General features: G+C 45.5%; 1 protein-coding gene across 7 annotated transcripts in view; it reads right to left on the bottom strand.

Annotated features, from left to right (window-relative positions):
- The window catches only part of ARHGEF10 (Rho guanine nucleotide exchange factor 10), a 1,140,991-nt gene that overhangs the window by 687,521 nt on the left and 431,261 nt on the right, over window positions 1–22,209 (bottom strand). For all 7 annotated transcript variants that reach the window (XM_078647916.1, XM_078647912.1, XM_078647917.1 and 4 more), the window contains 2 exons: window positions 14,962–15,039; window positions 14,607–14,786 (listed from right to left, as the gene is read on the bottom strand). In XM_078647916.1, the coding sequence (XP_078504042.1) occupies window positions 14,607–14,786; window positions 14,962–15,039 (258 nt within the window). The remainder of the gene's footprint in view (window positions 1–14,606; window positions 14,787–14,961; window positions 15,040–22,209) is intronic.

Raw genomic sequence — 22,209 nt, 5'->3', positions numbered from 1 at the left:
CCCCCCCCCCCAACGACAAGGGGGCTGGAGCGGCCCCCACCGCAGCAAACTAGAGGGGCGCAGGGAAGGAGCTGCCTGGACGAGCCCCCGGCCTGGAAGCACTGCCAATGACCGGGATTGCCAATGCAGAATCTCCCGTTGACCCAGCAACACCAGGTTAGTGGGGTCCCTCAACATGCTTCACATCCACAACTGAAGGCTTTTCACCCTGGATCACCAACCTCCCGCCCCAAGAGGGGTCTCCAGTCCTTACCTCTAACGCTCCCACCCTCCACCCCGTCAATCAGCTTCCCCCCTCACCTCACCTCTAACGCCCCCACCCTCCACCCCATCAATCAGCTTCCCCCCCCGGCGCAACACTCTCCCTCCTTCGCACTAGTGGGCCGCACATAAGGACCCCTTGTCGCCTAGCCAATAGCCCACGCCAATAGAGGGACTTTACCGCTTACTACTCCACTACTCACCACGTCGAGCAGCTCACCCAACACGGCTTTCTCCCCCTTTCTCGTGCTAGAGGACCTCCTCCCCCTCCCACCCAGCGAAGATGCCCCCGGCCCTACAATTAGACACATGTTCATGTCCTACACCTAACTACCTGACACCCCACGGACAGAACGCCTTCACTATAACATTCCCCCACAGACTCTCCTTCAAAGCAAAAAAACACTTTAAACACAAAATAATCAGGCAACATCCCGAAACGCTAATTGTAGACACATACCACTGCCCATCTAGAGGGCAACGTAAAATGGACTTAATCTTCTACACTGACAGGATTGAATCCTGGGTCACCATCTTCAACTCTCACCTCCTCGTCTCCAAAACCACCATCACAGCCCATAGCCGTAAACTAACAATCCCTCTCTTGAAACACCAGACCCTTACCGGATGCATCTCCATCACCATTTTTGAGAACGGCACCATCCTAATTCAGGCAAAAAACGAGAACCTCAAGTTCTTTGACTCCCTTTTCCCCTCACTTAAGAAGGCTTCATCCCATAACACACACCATTCGTGGACCCCCCCCCACGGGAGGCTTCCAACAACCATCAAGCCACCAGATCCCACCCGCGCACTCTCTCCGAGCCCATCCTCCATCGTACCGTGACTCCACCCACCCCGCGTCCCTTGGCTTCTCCTATCATCCAACCCTGCCCCCCCCACCCATCTCAGCCAGCCTCCCAGAGCTGAGCCGCTCTCCCAACCACACTGGATCCACAGCCCCCCATCCCCCACCAGCATGATCGCACCCAGTGCACAGACTTCCACCCAAAGAGTAAACCGTCTCCCATGCAAAACCGATCTACAGCCCCCCCTCCGCCATCCTCAACGCAACTAGAGCACAGCCACCCTTCCAGAGAGGAACACCTCTCCCAACCACAACGGAGACACAACCCCCCCTCCTTCATCCCTAGCTCAGATGGACAATAACCCTGAGTCCGCACCCCCGTCTCCCCTGAATCCCTCTAGAAGCAACATGTTGCGCAGCCCCCCCCCCCCCCCGAGCCGAGGTCCTCCCATCCTCCCCTCCTCTCCCCTCGCTAATAATCTGACCCATCGGCTCAACCTTTTGGAAGCAATTCTCGAAATCCTGGTTTGTGGCCTGAATGAAACCTTACCCTCCCTAGCGAGATTCCGTCTACTCACCCAACAGTCCGTAGCTCCCCCCTTCCCATCCCAACCTAGAAAGAATGAATCACCGCCCCCCAACCGGACCCCTGCCCCCCCAGATGTCGCCCGTCACCCACCAACACGTGGACTGAGTCTCGAGCAGATAGGCCAAGAAGAGCAAATCCCAACCTCTCCCCTCAGGAAGCGACCACACTCGCCGTATCATACGACCAACCCACAAACCCCTATCCTAAATCCGCACTTTGCTCACAGATTGTGATTCCATCCACCCTAGCACAGGGCCCGCCGGTGAACTCTGCCATAAGATCCTCGACCCAAGTTATTACTGGAGTGGGTAGGGACCATCACCCCCCCGGAGAGCCACCAGACCCCCAGCACACCTATCCTCCTTACCTAGAGCCCAGCCCAGCAATTCGAACCCCGAAGAAGAACCTTCCATTAATTGCATGCTCATCAACAGTAGATCTGCCTCTAAACATGCAACTAAAATAGCAGAAGCCATCCTCTCCCATAACCTAGATGTAGCTTTCATCACGGAAACATGGCTCAACACCCTGTCCTATCCCAACATGGACATGTTGGTGCCGCCCGGATTCTCAATTATCAACAAAGATAGACATGAACAGAGAGGCGGGGGCAAAGCAATCATTCACAAAAGTGATCTCTCCATCTCAGAATGCTCCTCGTGCCTTTATAACTCCTTCGAATGCCTGTCGGTCAACATCAAATCACTCACGAACAGGCCGCTTCGCTGTCATCTCCTGTACCACCCTCCAGGCAACTCCAACGAATTTGGAGCACAGCTCTCTGACCTGATCACCCAATGCGCACTCAGCAACGACAACTCTATAATTCTGGGCGACCTCAACTTAAGAAACAAAAAATCTGCTCATCCAATCTCTCAACAGCCTCCTGCTAGAGAACGGTATGACCCAACACTGCTCAGAAGAAACACACCATAGAGGAGCGATCCTGGACGCAATCATCTTGGACAGAAACATAATCACTATGGACTATATCATCCCTGTGGACTGGTCGGATCACCACATTATACTTTTCCATATCAACCAACCGGCCTTAGAATCTGGAGGAACAAGCCCTCCTCCCCCCACCGCGATCAACTCAAGGCAGCGTGCAGAAACTACAATAAACACATTAGGATCAAAAAGATAACTTTCTTCTGCTCTGCCTTATGTGGAAAATGACTAAAATCGGTATACATATCCGGCGTTCATTTATGTTCACCACAGCCACTGTTGATAGTAAAGCGACAATCATGAAACAGTAGCCACGCCGTCTTGTCCCTTTTAGGCCCCATCGCGAACGTAGGTGGCAGCCATTTTGTGTGTCACGACCTCTCTGCCCACTGCCAATAGCCTGCGCGTCTCTCCCCCTCACTCCCCAGCCTCGCAAGCATTCCCCCGCGCCCCGACAGCCCCCGGTTTCTCCTGCTTGGGCCATAAGCGCACCTCTAGCGCGACCCTGTCTCCGAGCCACATCTCGTGCTGAACCCCCTCGCTCTGTCATCTCATTCAAAGAACAGGCCCTTTTGATAACCTCTTCCTCCCTGCCCGATTGTCCAGCCTGATCCCAGGCCATCACCTAGCCCGACAGATGCAGTTTATTGCCCCCTACAGTAGGACCTCGCCTCACATCAAAGGAGCGGTGGTTAATCAATACCCTCACACCTCCAGATCCGACCGATCGCTCACTTTCTCGTTCCCAGCGGAATGTCCAGCTGCGCGACAACCACCACATGCTGAGGTTGAGGTGGGAACTCTACTGTAAATATGTGTGGGAACGGGGGTGAAGCGGGGATTCCGAGGATGTCTTTCCGTACATCAAAGTATTGACAAGAATGTGTTTCATGTAATAAAGCAATAAACCAGTGTATAAGAGGCCAGGCCTCAAGGATGCGTTTAGAGCACCTCGAGAAGATACCCTGTTGTCTGATTTGACGTGTTCTGCTCCGTCGGAATAAACTCCTGTTTCCTGCCTTCTGTCTCCAGCGCCTGCCTCTTTGTTTGGTAATCTCGAATGGTATGAGAGGCGGCTAACGCCGGGCAAATACTGAAGGGTTCTTGGTCGAATTCGGCCCTACCTTTTCTACAATTGGCGTCCCAAACGTGGGGCCCATCAGCGACGCGTGGATCCAGTGAGAGAGGTCCCAACGACAGAGTGAATGACTGCAACGATCGGGAAGTGCACCTGCTCGATAGACCCTCGTCTGGCAGCCGATCATCCGAACTTCACTGGTTCTGAGCAGACCTCTCTCGAGTGATCTACGGTCCTGACTGGGAACCATCAGGAGTGCCACAGCAATTACGGAGAATAGAGGACGATCAGGCGCTGGAAACGGAAGACGAGAAACTGTCCATGCGGTCCGGGTAAGGTCGTGTAAACACGACGAATTGCGAATTGATTGTTTGATTGTTTGAAAATACTAGTATTACTCATTTGATTGTTTCTGAGAGATTCTCTATTTGCAAACAAGCACAGAGTCGCCATACTCTGTTTAGTCTTTGCAGATAGTGAAGGGTAGGTAACGCAGGCCTTTGCCCCCATTGTAATCCGTCGTGCCTACTTCCCTCTCCATTTGATTGATTGTTATCCAAGCATTTACTGTTTTGGAATTGGTTCTCTTTGGATCATTCTCTATTTGCAAACAAGCACAGAGTCGCAATACTCTGTTTAGTCTTTGCAGATAGTGAAGGATAGGTAACGCAGGCTTTTGCCCCCGTTGTAATCCGTTGTGCCTATTTTTATCCCTCATTTGATTGATTGTTTGACCGAACATTGACCGTTCGGAATTGGTTCTCTTTGGATCATTCTCTATTTACAAATAAGCACAGGGTCGCAATACTCTGTTTAGTCTTTGCGGATAGTGAAGGATAGGTAGTGCAGACTTTTGTCCCCTTTGTAACCCGTCATGCCTGTCTTCGCCCCGTTTGTTGGTAGTTGGTTCAGCCCGGACCGTTTATTAGAGGTAGATCATCCGGCTCCACCGGAGGACACCCCTAATAAAAAGGACATGTATATAAAAATACGGATTAGCCGTTGTATCATGCTAGCAAACTATAACATAAAAATCGTTAGGGAAAACAAAAGGAATCGAGCAAAATCAGTAGGCCACTGATGGGATCTTTTTGACCTCGCTAAAATAGAAACATTAGGAACAACCCCTCATTAGAAATATGAAACTAGTGAGAAGAATCGAGCTCGACGCCATGATGGCTGCAAGACAGCTCGGCTCCACCGCCCACCCCGCCCAAATAACGACAAACCCAATGCAAATATTATAAATACATACAACACTCCAGCAAAGTAACATGTTAAAACTTTTTATTAAACAACTATTTAAAACTTTTTATTAAACAACTATTTACATGGCAGACGGCTGCAACAACAAACCCAAATGCATTTTGCCGTTTGCTTGACGCTGTTCCTGTTGGGCTACTTTGAGCTACTTTTTAGTAGGCTTTGGGCTATAAAAAAGTCTACAAAAGCCGTCAACCGGCGAGGTAGCGTCGGTGGCGGCCCGTTGTGGGAATAGGCCGGAGGCTACCCAACGCGCCAGGACCTGTCCCCGGACCATCCAGAGGTGATGTCCAGCAAGTTGTGTGCGGGGGATGCCTTGCTGATGGCTCCCCCCTTTGTTGCCTGGTCCAGCCATCCTATAATGCTGCGCCAAGAGATGGCGTGGGGTGCCCTGGGGGGAGGCGACGCGAACGGGCCTCCCCCACCTCCCAAGGAGGAGGTTCCTCAGCTGCAGCAGGGCGACCCTTAGCGTTTCACTCGCCGGTCAGCTGCAGCAGAGCGCCCCTTAGCGTTTCACTCGCCGGCCAGCTGCAGCAGGACAACCATTAGCGTTTCACCTGCCGGACGGTTGCACCAGGACTGCCATTGGCGTTCCACTCGGTTGCATGGCCGGGGGACCCGCTCCGGTGGCCGGGGTGAAGAGCGGCTGCTGCTGCGGAACGCTCAAAATGGCGGCCGACACCCCGGATTTGGGCCTGGTCCATTAGAACGGCTCTGGACTACTCTGGAACTCGAATGCTTGCCTGCTCGGGCATGAGCCACACTCTTGAAGACATTGTCCAAGCTTTAAAGAATCTACGAGAGTCGTTGGCCCTCGACTCCCGCGGGGTCCGGTGGGGGCAACCGCCACTGTTGTTTGACTATCCCCCATGGATATGCCACTGCCCCGGGCGACCACCACCTTATCCACATCTGGTGTCGAAGGAAAGACTGATTCAACGTATCTGTGGAGGGATACACCTGCTGTCCCGCTCTCCGGAGTGGCCGCGACGTGGCCGCGAGAGGATGGTGCTCTCATGATGACGCCAGCTTTTGTCTGAATTACCAAGAGGCACTCGATCAGCTCCAGTGGGACCTCAGCGTGGCCCGGTAGGGAAGATTTTGCCTTCCTCGCTTTTAAATTGCAGTCCACAACGCCTGTCCTCTCTGCTGGCATTAACGGAATCTTTTGAACTACCGAAAGGGATTCTGGTCCGACCACTTGTTATTGGAGGCATTTGGACTATGCTCTGGGCCCGCCCGGCCTCGACCTAAATGGCGCCAGTATGGGCGGGACGCGCAATTCCTTATGACGTTCTAGTTGCCTAAACCTTTATGTTATGGGATATGTATGCGGTCTTTGTACACGTGGCGGGCGGGAAAGGGTGCGGACTGAACATGCGAACAACCCTATCGATGTGTTTTTTTTGTCATTTTTGTATTATTAAAGCTCCGAAGTAAATGTTACTCATGATACTCGCCCATGGTATACGTATGAACGATTTTATTGTAACTGATCCTGTTTTACTTTCAATTATAAAATCAACCTTCACTGATCCTGCAACCGTTTGTCACGTTTAGTTTTTCCAATTAAATGGCTCGCTCGTTACGTACTCCTGTACTACAGTGTAATATCTCCTTACCTCATGTGTTTCCCGTCTGCCCCGTGGCTGGCCTGTATGGCTGGAGGCCCGTATTTGAATACTGACATTTTTACAACCAAGGTTTTAAAAGAAAAATATATGGAGCTAGCATCGTAACAGTCATTTAGATTGATAGGGTTGTTTTTAAAATACCATGCTCTGCGAACAGGAACGACCCTTTACTACCGTAAACCTTTTCTTTCCCACGAATGAAAACATGAATCCGTCACCCCCCACCTTATACTGAATACCCCTGGCCTTTGACCCTCTCCTACACGCGGTCTATACTACCGCCCTCGGGCGATCTATGTAATGAACAGACTACCATTGGTTATCTTTGCCGCACTACCAGCTCCTCTGGGCTTCAATGCCGAGACATAAGGGACTGCAGCCCAGAGAGATGAGTCGAGTATGTGGTAGGTAAAATCATTTTCGTGTTTATACGCACTGATGTGCTTTTAACGCTGCACCCCCCCCTTTCTTTTTCTTTTTGCAGGTTACATCGGAATTTCAGCTGAAGTATGGAGAAGACCTAAAACCGCACCGTGTTCCACGCAAGGAAAATAGGCTGGCTCCGTGAGACGGTACATTATATGTAGGGGCTATCTCTGGGAGCATGAAAAATTGTATGGTATGAATGTGCGCATGGGCCCTGATTTGTACGGTATGAATGTGTATGTGTGGCGCACGTCTGGGTCAATAAAAGAATGCTTTTTGTATGATTGAGGCGTTGATCGAGCGGTTAATGGAATAAGAAAAATAAGCCCGAACATGGTACCTGCATGTGAAGGACGAAAAGGAATATAGCACTTACCTTACCTAGGAACGACTCTCTCCCTCTCTGGAGCTAGTGAATGGGAGAGTGGCCTACACCAGAAACTTGAAGGGTTATTGTAGTACCTCGGACCCGAACCGATATCCCAAATGTACACCCAAAATAATGCGCACCAGTGAGTCAATTTACGTGCTGACTAAATAAGAGAAGTCAAGAGTACCCCGGGTTGGGGTTCATCCCAAATCCCCCTCAGCCCAGAAATTAGGGATATTGTCATGTTTTAGATTTCCCCCCTCTTCTTCCACCCTCATAGAAAAGTCAGAATTGCACAATCGCACGTCCGACAGACACCCCTCCTTTACCTCAACTTGGATCGTCATTTGTTAGATGTTGGAAGACCCCACCGTGAGTATAAACACGACTGGACCAGTGTCCGACCAATTAAAAGGAGTAAGTATTTATTGAAGCGAGGTTACCAACAGAAATTGTCTGCTATTAGGAAGGAAGGAGAACGAAGAGCTCGACCCGCAAATGAATTAAATGGAGTACTGAAAATATGCAACACGCATGAAAAGGCTCTTTCGCCAAAAATAGCCCTCTGTTTTATCTTAAGTTTTCGTACTTGATGTATGTACTGTCGCACCCTATCTGGTATTTGTGTATACGTAAACTATGAATTTATGTTTTCCCTCAGCTTGTGTTTTATACGTGAAACTGACCCGTACTGATCTATATGTGTGTGCACTGAATAGCCTATTATTATACACGTCTCTCTCTCTCTTTATGTTGTACGTGTACTAATAGCCTATTTGGTACACACGACGCTCTCTCCCTCTGAGGGCTCCCTTGCTCCCTTGTGAAAAAAAAAAAAATGACGACACTGTACCTCGCCGGTACAGGTATAATTGGCTTTAGAGACGACGGTGTTTGAACAAATTGACAGAAACAAAACGATCATATTTAGCCATATTACTACCTCTCCTTTCTGTAAAATGATGGAACTTAATTGGCTGAGAAAGAAAGGACAGGTAAGACGACTGATGTCCCCTAATCTGACCCTTAAAAGGGGACTATATGTCAGTGGCTTTTGTTTTAAGTACTTTGGTAACACCACCCTCATCTTTCGGATTACCACCGCCCATTGCACAAAAATAGAATGTCCGATACGTCCCCGTTTCTCCAGAATGGTCCCAGTTCTGTACCAGCCGTCCCAGAAAATCTTAAAGACTGTAGCTATAAGCCCATTATAATAGCATTTCACACTTTTTATAAATTAACAGACCTTGAAGAAACATATAGCTCAACAGGATTTGTTTTAGACAAACGCGAGTCTCTACTGAAGGAGCCGGTTTGAATTCGATAAACCATGTAATTTTTAGATATCAGACTTCTTGCCACGTTCGCAAATATAACAGGAGTAGAAAACCAGACAGACAGGATGTTTGAAAATAGAAAAATGCTTGCCGACCTGCGCTCCAGCAATGATGCATGAGTTAATAAAATACACCGATGTAAGGATTACTAAGCATCCACCCTATCGTGACCAATGAGCGTTTCCCCAACTACTTGGGGTTGGGAGAGAAATTAAAGTGTGTAAACGTATTCCCCTGCCAATTCTCTAAAAACTGTTTTTTATATTCATTTAAGGATAACGTGCAGTCGTCGGCGGAGAGGGGCCGGATGTGACGCACAGCTTGGCTGCAGATCGGGGAATATCTATGACCTCGACCAAGGTGGAGTCACGGAGCAAAGAGTTGCGGGACAAGGCACCGTTCTCAGCGTGGAAAGTGAAGGAAGGAAGGGCCGCCCAGAAGCCCCTGCACGTTGATGAGCTCGTACCGAAAGTCCCAACCCCTTTGTGCCCGATTGATGGGCCCCCTTGCCTGAAATTTTTGCCCTCCTTGGTCCGTTTCAGATCTGATCCCACTCCACCCTCTCTTCCCTCGGCCTCCCAAAACACGCCCCCATCACCCCCACCCCTTTTTTCATATGGAATTTTTGAACTTGACTCTGAGAAGAAAGACAGCACAAAAGATAGAATAGGGTTTGTCATGAAGGAAGAACGGAATGCGGGTACCCCGCCTAAGGTACCTATGATAGATTAGTTAGGGAACAGGACAAACACAGGACTGTGGTCCAAGAGCAAAGAATGGCCACACCCTGCAACGCGAGATCTGAAGGAGAGCTGGACGCATAGCTCCACCGCCGGTGCTCAACAGTGCCAACGAAAGAAGAAAAACAATGAGAGCCTACCAGTGATGGCTCGCTGTAAAAAGACACTGGACAGACGAACCCTTTTTGAACATTGCCACCCCTTGACTGTCCCTTGTATTAAGTTGAATTTCTCTCCCAACCACTTGTATTGATTATCACCCAATTGAGCTTTTGAAACCTTACATCGGTCACTTTCAACTGTACATGGATAACTAAGAAAGGGTTAACTCTGTATCATGATGATTGTAGAACACCAGTTATGCACATGAGCATACTGTCTAGTTTCGATCCCCATGGAGTCCATACCTCAAGTGATAATAGCCCTTATTCTGCCAGAACATTTTTGTATGACATCATGTTTGTATTCGAATGAATTTCCTACATCGTCTAAATAATGTCCCCGTCTCCAAGGTCTAACATATGACACAGCTAATGTAATTTTGTATGCACTGCCTCCTCGCCTATCGCATTGACTACATGTGGTTATGTACGATTCTGTCAACATTGATAGCAGGATTATTTCCATCTGCCCGTAATGCATATGGGCTACCAAAGACCTCAATAGACAGCCCAGCCACATGCTTCCCTTATTAGTATAACTAGATGTCAGCTTGTACGTCCTTACCACAGAAATGAACTAACTTATGATAAAAACTGGGGACTGTGGAAAATGACTAAAATCGGTATACATAAGCGGCGTTCATTTATGTTCACCACAGCCACTGTTGGAAGTAAAGCGACAATCATGAAACAGTAGCCACGCCATCATGTCCCTTTTAGGCCCCATCGCGAACGTAGGTGGCAGCCATTTTGTGTGTCACGACCTCTCTGCCCACTGCCAATAGCCTGCGCGTCTCTCCCCCTCACTCCCCAGCCTCGCAAGCATTCCCCCGCGCCCCGACAGCCCCCGGTTTCTCCTGCTTGGGCCATAAGCGCACCTCTAGCGCGACTCTGTCTCCGAGCCACATCCCGTGCTGAACCCCCTCGCTCTTTCATCTCATTCAAAGAACAGGCCCTTTTGATAACCTCTTCCTCCCTGCCCGATTGTCCAGCCTGATCCCAGGCCATCACCTAGCCCGACAGATGCAGTTTATTGCCCCCTACAGTAGGACCTCGCCTCACATCAAAGGAGCGGTGGTTAATCAATACCCTCACACCTCCAGATCCGACCGATCGCTCACTTTCCCGTTCCCAGCGGAATGTCCAGCTGCGCGACAACCACCACATGCTGAGGTTGAGGTGGGAACTCTACTGTAAATATGTGTGGGAACGGGGGTGAAGCGGGGATTCCGAGGATGTCTTTCCGTACATCAAAGTATTGACAAGAATGTGTTTCATGTAATAAAGCAATAAACCTGTGTATAAGAGGCCAGGCCTCAAGGATGCGTTTAGAGCACCTCGAGAAGATACCCTGTTGTCTGATTTGACGTGTTCTGCTCCGTCGGAATAAACTCCTGTTTCCTGCCTTCTGTCTCCAGCGCCTGCCTCTTTGTTTGGTAATCTCGAATGGTCTGAGAGGTGGCTAACGCCGGGCAAATACTGAAGGGTTCTTGGTCGAATTCGGCCCTACCTTTTCTACACTTAGACAATGCAAAAAAATGCCCCAAAGAACTCTTTAACATCATTAGGAACCAAACATCCAAACCGACGACATCCAACATAGTGGCGTCCAAAGATCACTGCGACAATTTTGCCAACTTTTTCAGCGAAAAAATCGTCAAAATGTATCTCTCTCTCAGCACAATTCCCGCCACCCCCACGGAGACCTCGAGGCCAACAACATATGGCAACACCCCAGTGAACATACCTACTCACTGGTCCTCCTTCCGCGCCATCCAGGAAGAAGAGATAGTCAATCTGATCGCCTCCGCCAAACCCTCATCCCACTCCCTAGATCAGCTGCCCACGAGCCTGGCTAAAGACCTGAAGCTTACCCTAGCCCCAATTTGGTGCAAGATCATCAATAGCTCACTGAGCTCGGGAATCATTCCAGACTGCCTCAAAGCAGGGCAAGTCACGCCGCTACTAAAAAAACCCGGGCTAGACACTGAGGACATGAACAACTTCAGACCGGTATCGAACCTTCCTCTTCTGTCCAAAACTCTAGAAAGATGTGTTCTTCCACAGCTAACCCAACACTTAGAGAATATCAAGCTACTAGACCCTCTTCAATCAGGATTCAGAAAGGGATGCAGCACCGAAACCGCAATCTTAAATGTCTTGTACGATCTTCACAAGTCACTTGACTCAGACCAATGCAGCCTTCTCATACTCCTAGATTTGTCGGCCGCGTTCGACACAGTTGATCACACCCTGCTCCTCAAAGTCCTCCATGTAAGAGCGGGCATTGAAATGACGGTACAAAACTGGTTCTCCTCCTTTCTTCACAACCGCACGCAAAGAATAAAAATCAATAACGTTGAGTCTGACCCCCTTCCCGTCAACAGAGGAGTTCCACAAGGGTCAGTACTCTCTCCCCAACTTTTTAACATCTACATGGAACCCCTCACCACACTTCTCAGGAACTCCAACATCCCCTTCCACCTCTATGCAGACGACACACAACTCTATCTGGAAACCACCTCCATTAAAGACATACACAGACTAAATGTCACGCTCAAAGAGGTCCAACATTGGCTCTCAGCGAACCACCTTAAACTCAACCAAGAGAAAACAGAAGTTCTCCTCATTTCTAACAGAGATGAAAACCCCCAAATCGAAGATTGGTTCAAAGCCATTGACGCCCTCAATGGTGCCCTCGCGCCAACGGACTCTGAAATCTCTAGGTATTACCCTTGACCCCAAACTGGACATGAAAAAACACATCGCAAAGCCGCCAAAAGTGCGTTCCTAAATCTGAAACTGCTACACAAAATAAAACCCTTCCTCCCCCCAAAAGACCTTAAACAAGCCACCCAGGCACTGGTGCTCTCCAGGATTGATTATGGAACCGCAGCCTTGACCGGGACAGCAAAATCCCACCTAGGTCCCCTGACCACTACCCTCAATGCCGCAGCAAGAATGGTCTCAGGAACTAAGAAATTCGAAAACATTTCTCCGGCACTCAAGGAACTGAAGTGGCTCCCCATTGATCAACAAGCCAGCTTCCGGACAGCCTGTCTCACGCACAAAGCCCTGCACACAGGCAAACCAGAATACCTGGCCGCCAAACTCAAAAAGGCTGGCCAGTCCAGGAACCTCAGAAGCTCCAACACGCTTCTACTCATCCCACTGAAATCACGGAAACACAAAACCGCAAATAAATCCTTCATGGGAAATGCATCTCAGATCTGGAACTCCATCCCCCCCCCCCACATCAGAATGACCACCTCCTTCCCGAATTCAAGATCCTATCAAAACCCTTTCCTTGAGCGCTCTCGATCGTAACGAGAAATCCTCAAGTGACTTTGGGAAGGGCAGCTAACTCCTCTTCCTGTTACCCCTCAGCCTGAAAATCTATACTGTAACTTTGTTTTTTAATGCTCGAAAGTTGGTAAATTGCAGAGGTTTGTCTTTGCCAAAAATTGCTCATAATTGTACCTGCTGTGAAGAACTCTGATACCCTCGGGTCCAGCTAGTGCTATACAAAACTTCTAAATAAATAATAAATAAATATATGTAGGTTCACAACCTGAAGCAAGGTCATCTAAAACTGGCAGCCTATAAAACACAGATACCAAAAACACGACGGGAAGCCCAAAATGAAAAGGTTGGCAAATATGCAGGTAAGTGGTCCAAAACAGGAACCCATGCAAATTCTGGGCCTGCGGGTGCATGCTGGGGATGTCACATGTTTTGCCTCCCTGGAATTGCACCCTTGGTCGTGCATGGTGTGACATGTATGACATGGTGCATGCCACCCCGTGCAGAAACGAGCTGCAAGCAGTCTCATGGCGACGGTCTGCTGTTAAGGCTCTCTCATGGCGACGGTCTGCTGTTAAGGCTCTCATATGAGCCTAACACAGCCACTGCTGTGAGACCGCTGCAGCACCGCCCGACTGCCCTGAATTCAATGTGGGATCCGGTGGTGGCTGCACTGGCTTGGCAGTCCTACCGGAAGCCCAGCAGTGGTGGTGTTACAGAAGGACCCTCAAACTCCTATTCAGGTCCATAATACTTTTCTGTATAGCTGCATGGTGCTCCTCTCCATTTATGGAAAACTATCCAAGTACAGGTTGATGCCATTTTGTAAATCAGCGCTCAAATTCTGCTCACGTGCAGATAGTGTTATATATTACAAGCTCATTCTAGTTCTGTTCCTACTACTGCTGCTAGTTATATGTAAGCTATAGTATCTGCCTGATCTCACATGTTAAAACTTTCTCCATACCTATTATCTGCATTCGATCTGTGACTTTTTCATGTAAAGCAATCTGTTTTGATTATGGCTCCCTTTTTGGCTCATCCCTTCGAGGAAAAGCCTACGCTATATAAAACACGAAAAAAATAGAGACTAGTTTTGAAGTTCATCTCAGATAATAATTCTGAATTCATAAATGCTGATTCTTATTGGGTTAGGAATACTTTGTTAGATAGGCCTCATGGAGCATTTCTCTTCCCGTATGCGTGCTCATTAAGAATCAGATGAAGATATTTAAATTCCAGATGCTTGTAGACTAGGACATGAAAAATGTGGTGCAGCCATCTAGTCTTTACATTATTTTGACTATGAACATTATATATTGAACATTGGTTTTCTATGTAAAACATTTTATGGCCCAAATATACATATAAGCAAATGTCAAAACTTCACAAAAAGACAAATATTGTTTAAAGGGTTGTTTAGAAGGTATGCAAGGAAATAATGTAAAGGGTGTATGAGACAGAGGTACTTACAGATATTTACGTAGCAAAGAAGGGGACTACAAGATCACCAGTAGATGCTGGTGTGCCTTTTTGATTTAGCGATTTGTTTTTAAGCATTTTTGAATTTTGGAAAATATCTTACTACCTCGGGATTCAAGAATTAAAGAGAAGTCACTTTTTATAAAAACGCTTCTCATCTTGGCATATTTATAGCCATCCAGTTTCATGCATGTACTTACCGAGGCCACAAAAACATCACCAATCATTTCCAGAGTGTCCCACTCCGACACACGGCTTGCTAGGGCTATCTGGAAAAGTGAATGGCACTGAAGAATTTCCTTAATTCGGTAGAAGACCATTTTAAGTTTCCTCTCACTTAATAACCTGGGCTCCATTTCTGAAAGTGGCTTCTCATATTCCTGAAAATCAGGGGGAAAAGACACACTGATAAAAATGCAAATATTTCTGACGAAATATTCTAGATGCAAATTGTTATGCTGGATAAAAGATATGATAAAAAACACAGTAATGCGCATACGTTTTTCTACAGACAAAATATGATTCGACACATCACTGACATCAAAAGTAAAATACCTCCAATATTCTCTTTAAAGCATCCACATAGTTCTTTTCACTGTCCACAATTGAACCAAGAATATACCTTCTCACAACCTGTTTGAATGTAAAAGAAAAAACAATGTCATATATGAGTAACTTATGGATATATATAGTTGTGATTTGAGAAACATATACATCAAAGTGAGTTTAGGCACTAGCTTTTAATTCATAAAAAGATATGCAATATTGTGTTTCAAAATAGCTAGCCCGGTCGTAAAATGCTGGCACAAACAAGAAAACCAACCACTGTGAATCTGCTGTCCTTAGGAGGACAAGGAGAAATTTTGCTAAATGGCAGTGACGGGACTTTCTGCTCATAAACACTGTCATTAATTGCTGTCATACTTTGTGTTCTAGCATCAACGATGCTTCCATCCTCACGAATAAATCTTCTAATTTTAAATGGGATGCTACATTACATCATAACAAACTTTCTTATCTGGCACACGAGCTGCCAACTGGTAGCCTGACAGTTCTCAGAAGCAGAATTGCCCAGAAATACGAAACAAGTAAATTCAGAACTACGTTTGCCCAAAAGAGAACCTTAACTGCTACTGCTAATACAACCTACAGCTCCCAACCTACCGACATCCCAAAGAAGCCCACCTAAAAATGTATTTCCTCAGCTTGTTCGTAAGCTAGTTGATATCTAATGTACACGTTTCAGTTGAGCTTCTGTGGGTACATTACCTTGTAGTCCCCCCTAATTGTATTATCTTCTGGTTCAATGTTTTCATCACAATGTGAAACTGAGTTCCATGTAAATTCCTTGCAGTCTAAGAATGATATACATGAATGTCAGTGGAAAGCTTAGGGCGTGGTTCTGGATTCTGACAACTGTCAGCAGCCTCTTCTGGGTGAGGGTCTTCATGGCTGCACTGTACGTGGCATGGGAGGCAGGCCCAAGACGCAAAAGTAAATTAGGCCCCCTGACCCTGTTGGTCATGGTGGTGTTGCTCAAGTGTGGGGTAATCTCTGTGGGTCAGCTAGGTGTTTCCCTAGAAAAGTTAGGAATAGTGAAGGTGGGCACCTCACTACCCAAACTAAAAAGAGAGGAGGAAAATTAAACAGCTGGGATGAAGTTTCAGTTTAAAATGGGTCCTGTTACTGTGGAGTTGGGTCAACGTCCAAGAGGAAGTGATCTTATAAGTATGTAGGGCAGAGTAGGCCCTGCAATGGTACAGCTTGGTTTCTTTACTTTCTTCCACACCTGACAAACCAGGGAATGCCTCCCAGGGTTGGGCTGTGTTTCCCGGACTGTTGGCTGGGGTGGAAAGGAGGTTGTGTGAGAAACCAGGGCATTTTGCAGTGCCCCCTCCCCTCTTTTTGCACCCATTTGTAGAACTAAATGCTGGTTTTCTGATTCTGAATATGTCCAGGCGCTGGTAACCAGACCCAGGGCCTGCGCTCTGATTAAATTACATTGTAATTAAGTGTAATTACAATTGGTACTGACAACCTACCTATAATTACCTAGTAAATGGTAGGGCATGTAGGTTTAGAGGCCCAATTAAGTGTGCACAGTGGCCTGCATGTGGACAAAGGCAACATCTGGTGGGAAAACTGCTGCTGTCAAGCACAAGAAATAAAGGGGACTGAGTATCCAAACTGGCCGAACAGAGAATGAGAGTTTAGGGCAGGAACAGCACCACCCTAACTTCTTGCACCCCCACCTAACAGAGGAGAGCAACAGTAATTGAATTAGCAGAGGGGCTGAAAGGGGTGAGTTAGGGAACGTTAGCCACACCTGTAGGTTGGGTTGGCCAGATTTTAAGCTCCATGAGATATTTTCTCCAGTTTGGGTGTTGACAAACAGTGCTTTCTGGGACACATATTTGCCACACTTTGGAGGAAGTTGTCATACTGGACAGTGGCACACATACCCAAATGGTCAGGGTTGCCCCCTTCCATATTATACCAGAAGCATAGGTAAATGTGGGAGATCTGCCCAGCAACTCAGTTCCCGGCCTGGGAGAAACAAGAAGAAGAAGGACTGCCCTGCTGAACCCCTGGCCTGCACCAAGAGGACTGCACTCTGAAGGACTGCACCTGCTGCATTCCTTGTGCTTTAACAAAAGAAGGACTTTGACTCACTCTAAAAGTTTGAGGAGTCAACTCACTGAGAGCAACAGATTAAAAGAGCACTACCTGCATAATGTCCACCAAGAAGAACCCAGCAACACAGCGTTCAGTAAACTCTTTAGGATCTAGCCAGGTGCATTGTGGGTCTTGTAGTCCTATCTCCCCAAGGAGCATCTCACAAATTCTAGATCCTTGGATTGGTGTTGTGGACCAACAAAGACCCAAAAGAAACATCTGGAGAAAAAGCAACTTATCATGTTCAAATAAACACCCCTGTATTAACACTTTAAAAAAGAAAGTACTCTTTTTGGTTTAAGGGCCCATTGTCATGATGAATAATGCACCAAAATGTAAATGCCCATCACATTCTTTTTTGCTAGTGAATGGACTTTACAAATTTGACATTTTAAAAAACAGTTGTATTTTGTGCCATAATTATAAGAGAAAAATGTTTATTCACATTTTCATCATTAACATTTCTAGGAATTAATGAATTGCAAATGAAAAATAATTTCCCGACAAACTTTGCTAAATGAAAATATATTTTTTATTAACAAATGAGATACTTATCTCATATATATTTAATTTAATGGAAAACATAATAGAGTAAGAAAAAATCTTGCCCTTCACAACAAGTTATCATACGGTTGTCCAAAACTTGCTTCCTATACATAATGCCAAAGAGTCACCTCCTCACGAAGAGGCATCTATTGTGCACAGAGCAGATCCTCAAGGATCTTTCTTGGGAGAGATGGGTTTTGACAGGGGCAGGTAATATGAGAATTTAGAAGGAAGAGTACGAGTAGGCAGGGTTAGAAAGTAGTGTGTTTTTGGCATGTGTTTGGTGTTCGGGGTGAGTGTGTGCGTTTGGTTGGTGTTGGTTTGGGTGTAGGTGTGCTTCTGTGTAAGTGCTTTGGTTTGGATGAGTATGTTGTTGAGATGGTTGTGGTGCATGTGTATATATGTTTTGCACTTGCATGTGGGTCTGGTGTATGTTGTGTATGTTTGGATGTGTTTTGTTTGGCTGGTGTTTTGTATTCTGGCGAGTGCATGCATATGGGTTCGGTTAGTGTTATTTTGCATGTAGGTATGCTTTTTGTGAGTGCATGGGTTTGGACGAGAGTGCTGTTGAGGTAGTTGGGGTGGTTGTGGTGCTTGTGGGTGTTGTGGTGCTTGTGGATTTGCAGGTGATTTCGGGTATGCTGGTTGTTGTGGTGGCTATGGTGGTGGTTGCAGGTGTGGTGGTGGTTGTGGGTGTAGTGGTGGTTGTGGTGCATGTGGGTGCAGTGTCAATGGTGTGTATAAGTTGCTAGTATGTTTGTTTGCGTTTTTTATATGTTTATGTGTGTTTTATTGTGCTGTCTGTGTCTGTTGGAGTGGGTGCTTGCAAAGAAGTGTGTGCTTGGGATTGGGGTGGGAGCTGGGATTTGGATTGAGGAAGGGACCTGAGTTGGGGCAAACTTTTGGGCTGGATGGGAAGCAGTGGTGAGGGAGGAGGCTGGATGAGTGTGCTGTTAAGTTGGTTGGTATGGTTGTGGTGGTTGTGGGGGGGAGTCATCGTTTACTACGAATGCGCTACAACGCATTCCATTACAATGCAGTCATTACAACTAACCATTACATTGCAAGTCGTTTCAACGGGTTGCTGTAGGAGGCAGGCTGGTGTTGGATTTACAATCCAGCACTTTCCCTGCTGTTGCACAAACTGGAGTATGAATAGTAAATAATACCATTCCTAAGTACAGCACTCCCCCTACAGCAAGTCATTGTGTTGCAATGGAATGTTCTGAAGTGCATTCGTAGTAAAGAGACATATCCGGTTGTGGGTGTGGTGGTAGTTGTGGTGCTTGTGGTGTGGTGATGGTTGTGCTAGTTATTGGGGGTATGGTGGTGATTGTGGTTCCTGTGGGTGTAGTGTCAATACTGTGTGTATGTTGTTTGTGTTTGCTTGTTTATGTTTTTCTGTGTGTGTGTATGTGAGATTGTGCTGCTTGTGTCTGTTTTAGTGGGTGCTTGCAAAGAAGTGAGGGTGCTTGGGATTGATGTGGGAGTTGGGATTTTGGTTGAGGAAGGGACCAGAGTTGGGTCATACAGTTGGGCTGGATGGGAGGCTGTGGTAAGTGAGGGGGCTATATTTTTAAGTGATCTCTGCACGACAGACATTGAACTGTGAATGGCATCCAGAAGCGCAACCATTTGTTTCATTTGGCAACTAAGGCCCTGGACGCCATTTACTATGGCAGTCTGGCCTACAGATATGCTGCGTAAGAGGTCAATAGCCTCGTAGCAGGGGGTGAAGTACATGTGGCAAATGTGACTACAGCACTTTCAGGGGATGGAGTTTGGCCAGCTGTGAGGAGCAAGACAGAGGGTGGAGATGGGTCTCTGGGTGGCAGACAAGGATGTGGTTGGTACAGTTCCTGTAGGGTCCACCATCACTGGAGACTGGTCGCTTGTGGAGGCCTCTGAAGAGGATGATGTGCTGGTGGCCTATGTTTTCCAGTCCCCTCACACTCCATGCCACTGTGTCCTTCAGTGTCTGATGTCTCACAACCCGAAACACAGTGGCCAACTGTTTCCCCACCTTCGTGGCCAATGTCCCATCCGCCTGCTCTTGAAGATGCTGAAAAGACATATACAATAGTTCTATTGTATCTGTGTAAATAGCACTGATCATGAATGTTTTGCTGAAAACATTTTCCAAATTTTCATATTTCACCAGCTTTAAGGCTTCTAAGCGTTGCTTTAATTTTATCATTATCTTATGTATGTAGGGAATATCTTCAGAAACCATTTGGTTACAGTTTTGTATTTTCCAATACTGCTCCTTTCTTATTTTTGATCATTTTCCATAACTGTTTTTTTTGTTAACCCCATCCAAGCTGCCATCGGCCAATGGCCGACGGCAGCACTACCTCGCTGGTGCTGCTGTCGGCCAACGGCCGACGCGGCCCCACCTGTTTTGCGGAAGTGCCGCACTTCCGCAAAACGGGCGGCGCAGCCAACAGGTTAATGGTGAACTTACGTCAAAAAAATAATATAAACCAAAAATCCCTTTGTACATTGGGTGTACAAGGCAAAAAATCAATCATTGCGTGTTAATATTTACAGCAATGTTATACAATATTTGTATAAACTGAAAGTCTGTTTCTTTTGTTTGAGCATTTCACAATGCTAACACTTACTTTAAGTAACTTAAGTATTTTTAAAAAGATAAAATTCATTTAATGGATTCAGTACTTATGTTGCTTTTAAAGTATCACTCCCTATGTATTAACTCATGCTTTTGAAGAATAAAAAAAAAAAAAAAAGATTGTTGGTATTTTCAAATTACTTGTACAGCACAAGTAAATACATAGGGCTTGATACATTACTCATCAACTTTAGTAGAGAGCAATCATTTTTTACATGTGACTACAAAATATTTTCGGTTATTCTTAGTTTGTTTTACCAATGAGAAAAAATGTAATAATATTCTGGCTTTCATTTTAGGCAAAAATTGGTACAACATTACAGTAAATTACGTTACAGTAATACACTGATTCAGAAAAATGTTCTAGCATTTAAAAAAATGCAAATGACAAACTGAAAAAGATGAAACCTTGATGCATTTCTAAAATTTCTTAATGAGTGCCTAATAATTTGGAGTTTTCCAGACGGGATGCTCGAACATATATGTGACGGAACATTCCATCTCCAAAAATACCTTTAACTAATCTATTTGTGTTCATTATTGATTTATCATCTGGTCATAAATCAATAATGGACACAAACAGATCTGGACATAACACAGGACATAAAAATAATGTTTTTGGATATGCGTTACTCTGTCACCAACCTGTTCACATTCCTGTTTTTTATTTCTAAAAATGTATGTCTATCAAACTAATTTTTCAAAAAACAGACTGGCTGGTAACATGCACATTTGTGAATTCTTAACACATCAAGCAAATCTGTTACTCTTAACATAAATGTAATGGTATTATTTAGTACACACATTATTGTAATATGTTTTTAGTAAAATAAATTGCAATGTATCCTTATTTTTCTAGTCATTTTGGCTCACATGCTCACTATTGTTTGTTTACAATACCAACTCACAAATAGGATGTTTGGAACATCCACTGTATCATAAGTGCATTTAATGCTCCGTCACTTGTAATAGGGCTAAAGTAACATCCTTCACAATTATGACAGAGCATCACACCTGACATAATTAAACATTTTGGTCAGTTTGGTACAGCTGTCCAGTATAACATCAAACAAACTCATGTAGAATTCTTTTTAGGCAGGCATGTGTTTGCTCAAAACAGTCCTTTGGTAGTGATCAAAAAGATACAAAGTAATAAAAAATTATTTTCCACAAAGTCATAAAAAACCCACACCATCATAAACCTTGTTCAAAACCTACACCTTCAAGAATTCTTCTTATGTGTTGGACATGTGTTGTCCTTTAATTTGATTGGAGGACTGACCGAGCTGGACTTCTACTTACTTCTTGGTCCAGCTCGTAGGTCCTCCCATCGCTTTCGGCAGTGAATGCTGCATCGTCTTTACAATGGCCTTCCAGATGTCCTTCTTTTGATGGGAGTTGACCTGTATGGATACAAAAAGTTAAAAAAAAACTAAAAAGTGTTTGTGACTTTTGTTTGTTATTATTGGTGTAACACAATTTTGATACAAAAGGGGATGATGGACGGTAACGCAATTTTGAGAAATCAATCACAAGCATTTTAAAAAAGTTACAAAAGCAAAGTTGTTTTTTGGGTATAAAAGAAAAACAAATTGGCAGTAACCCGTTGAGTACCCTTATACCTCATTATGTCCTCATTTTTCTAATCCAGACCAGTAACATCATCTAGTTATTTGTGGGATAATACAAATAGCAAAGATCATTTTTCTTTGTTATGTAAATATATATATATATATATATATATATATATATATATGTTAATTTGTATTAAAATATAATATATTTTATAAATGAATAATATGTTAATTATGTAGATTTCAAATTAAGTAAATATATATATATATATATATATTATATATTAGCACGTCAAACACACAACACATACTAATTATAATATGTTTAAAAATAAACACCCTTAACATTTTTCTATGTAATTTAAAAAGAGCAGA

Source organism: Lissotriton helveticus, chromosome 6 (assembly GCF_964261635.1).
Source record: "Lissotriton helveticus chromosome 6, aLisHel1.1, whole genome shotgun sequence".
Classification (NCBI taxonomy): domain Eukaryota; kingdom Metazoa; phylum Chordata; class Amphibia; order Caudata; family Salamandridae; genus Lissotriton; species Lissotriton helveticus.
Note: the sequence above shows the minus strand (reverse complement) of the source record. Positions and strands in the feature narration are given on the sequence as shown.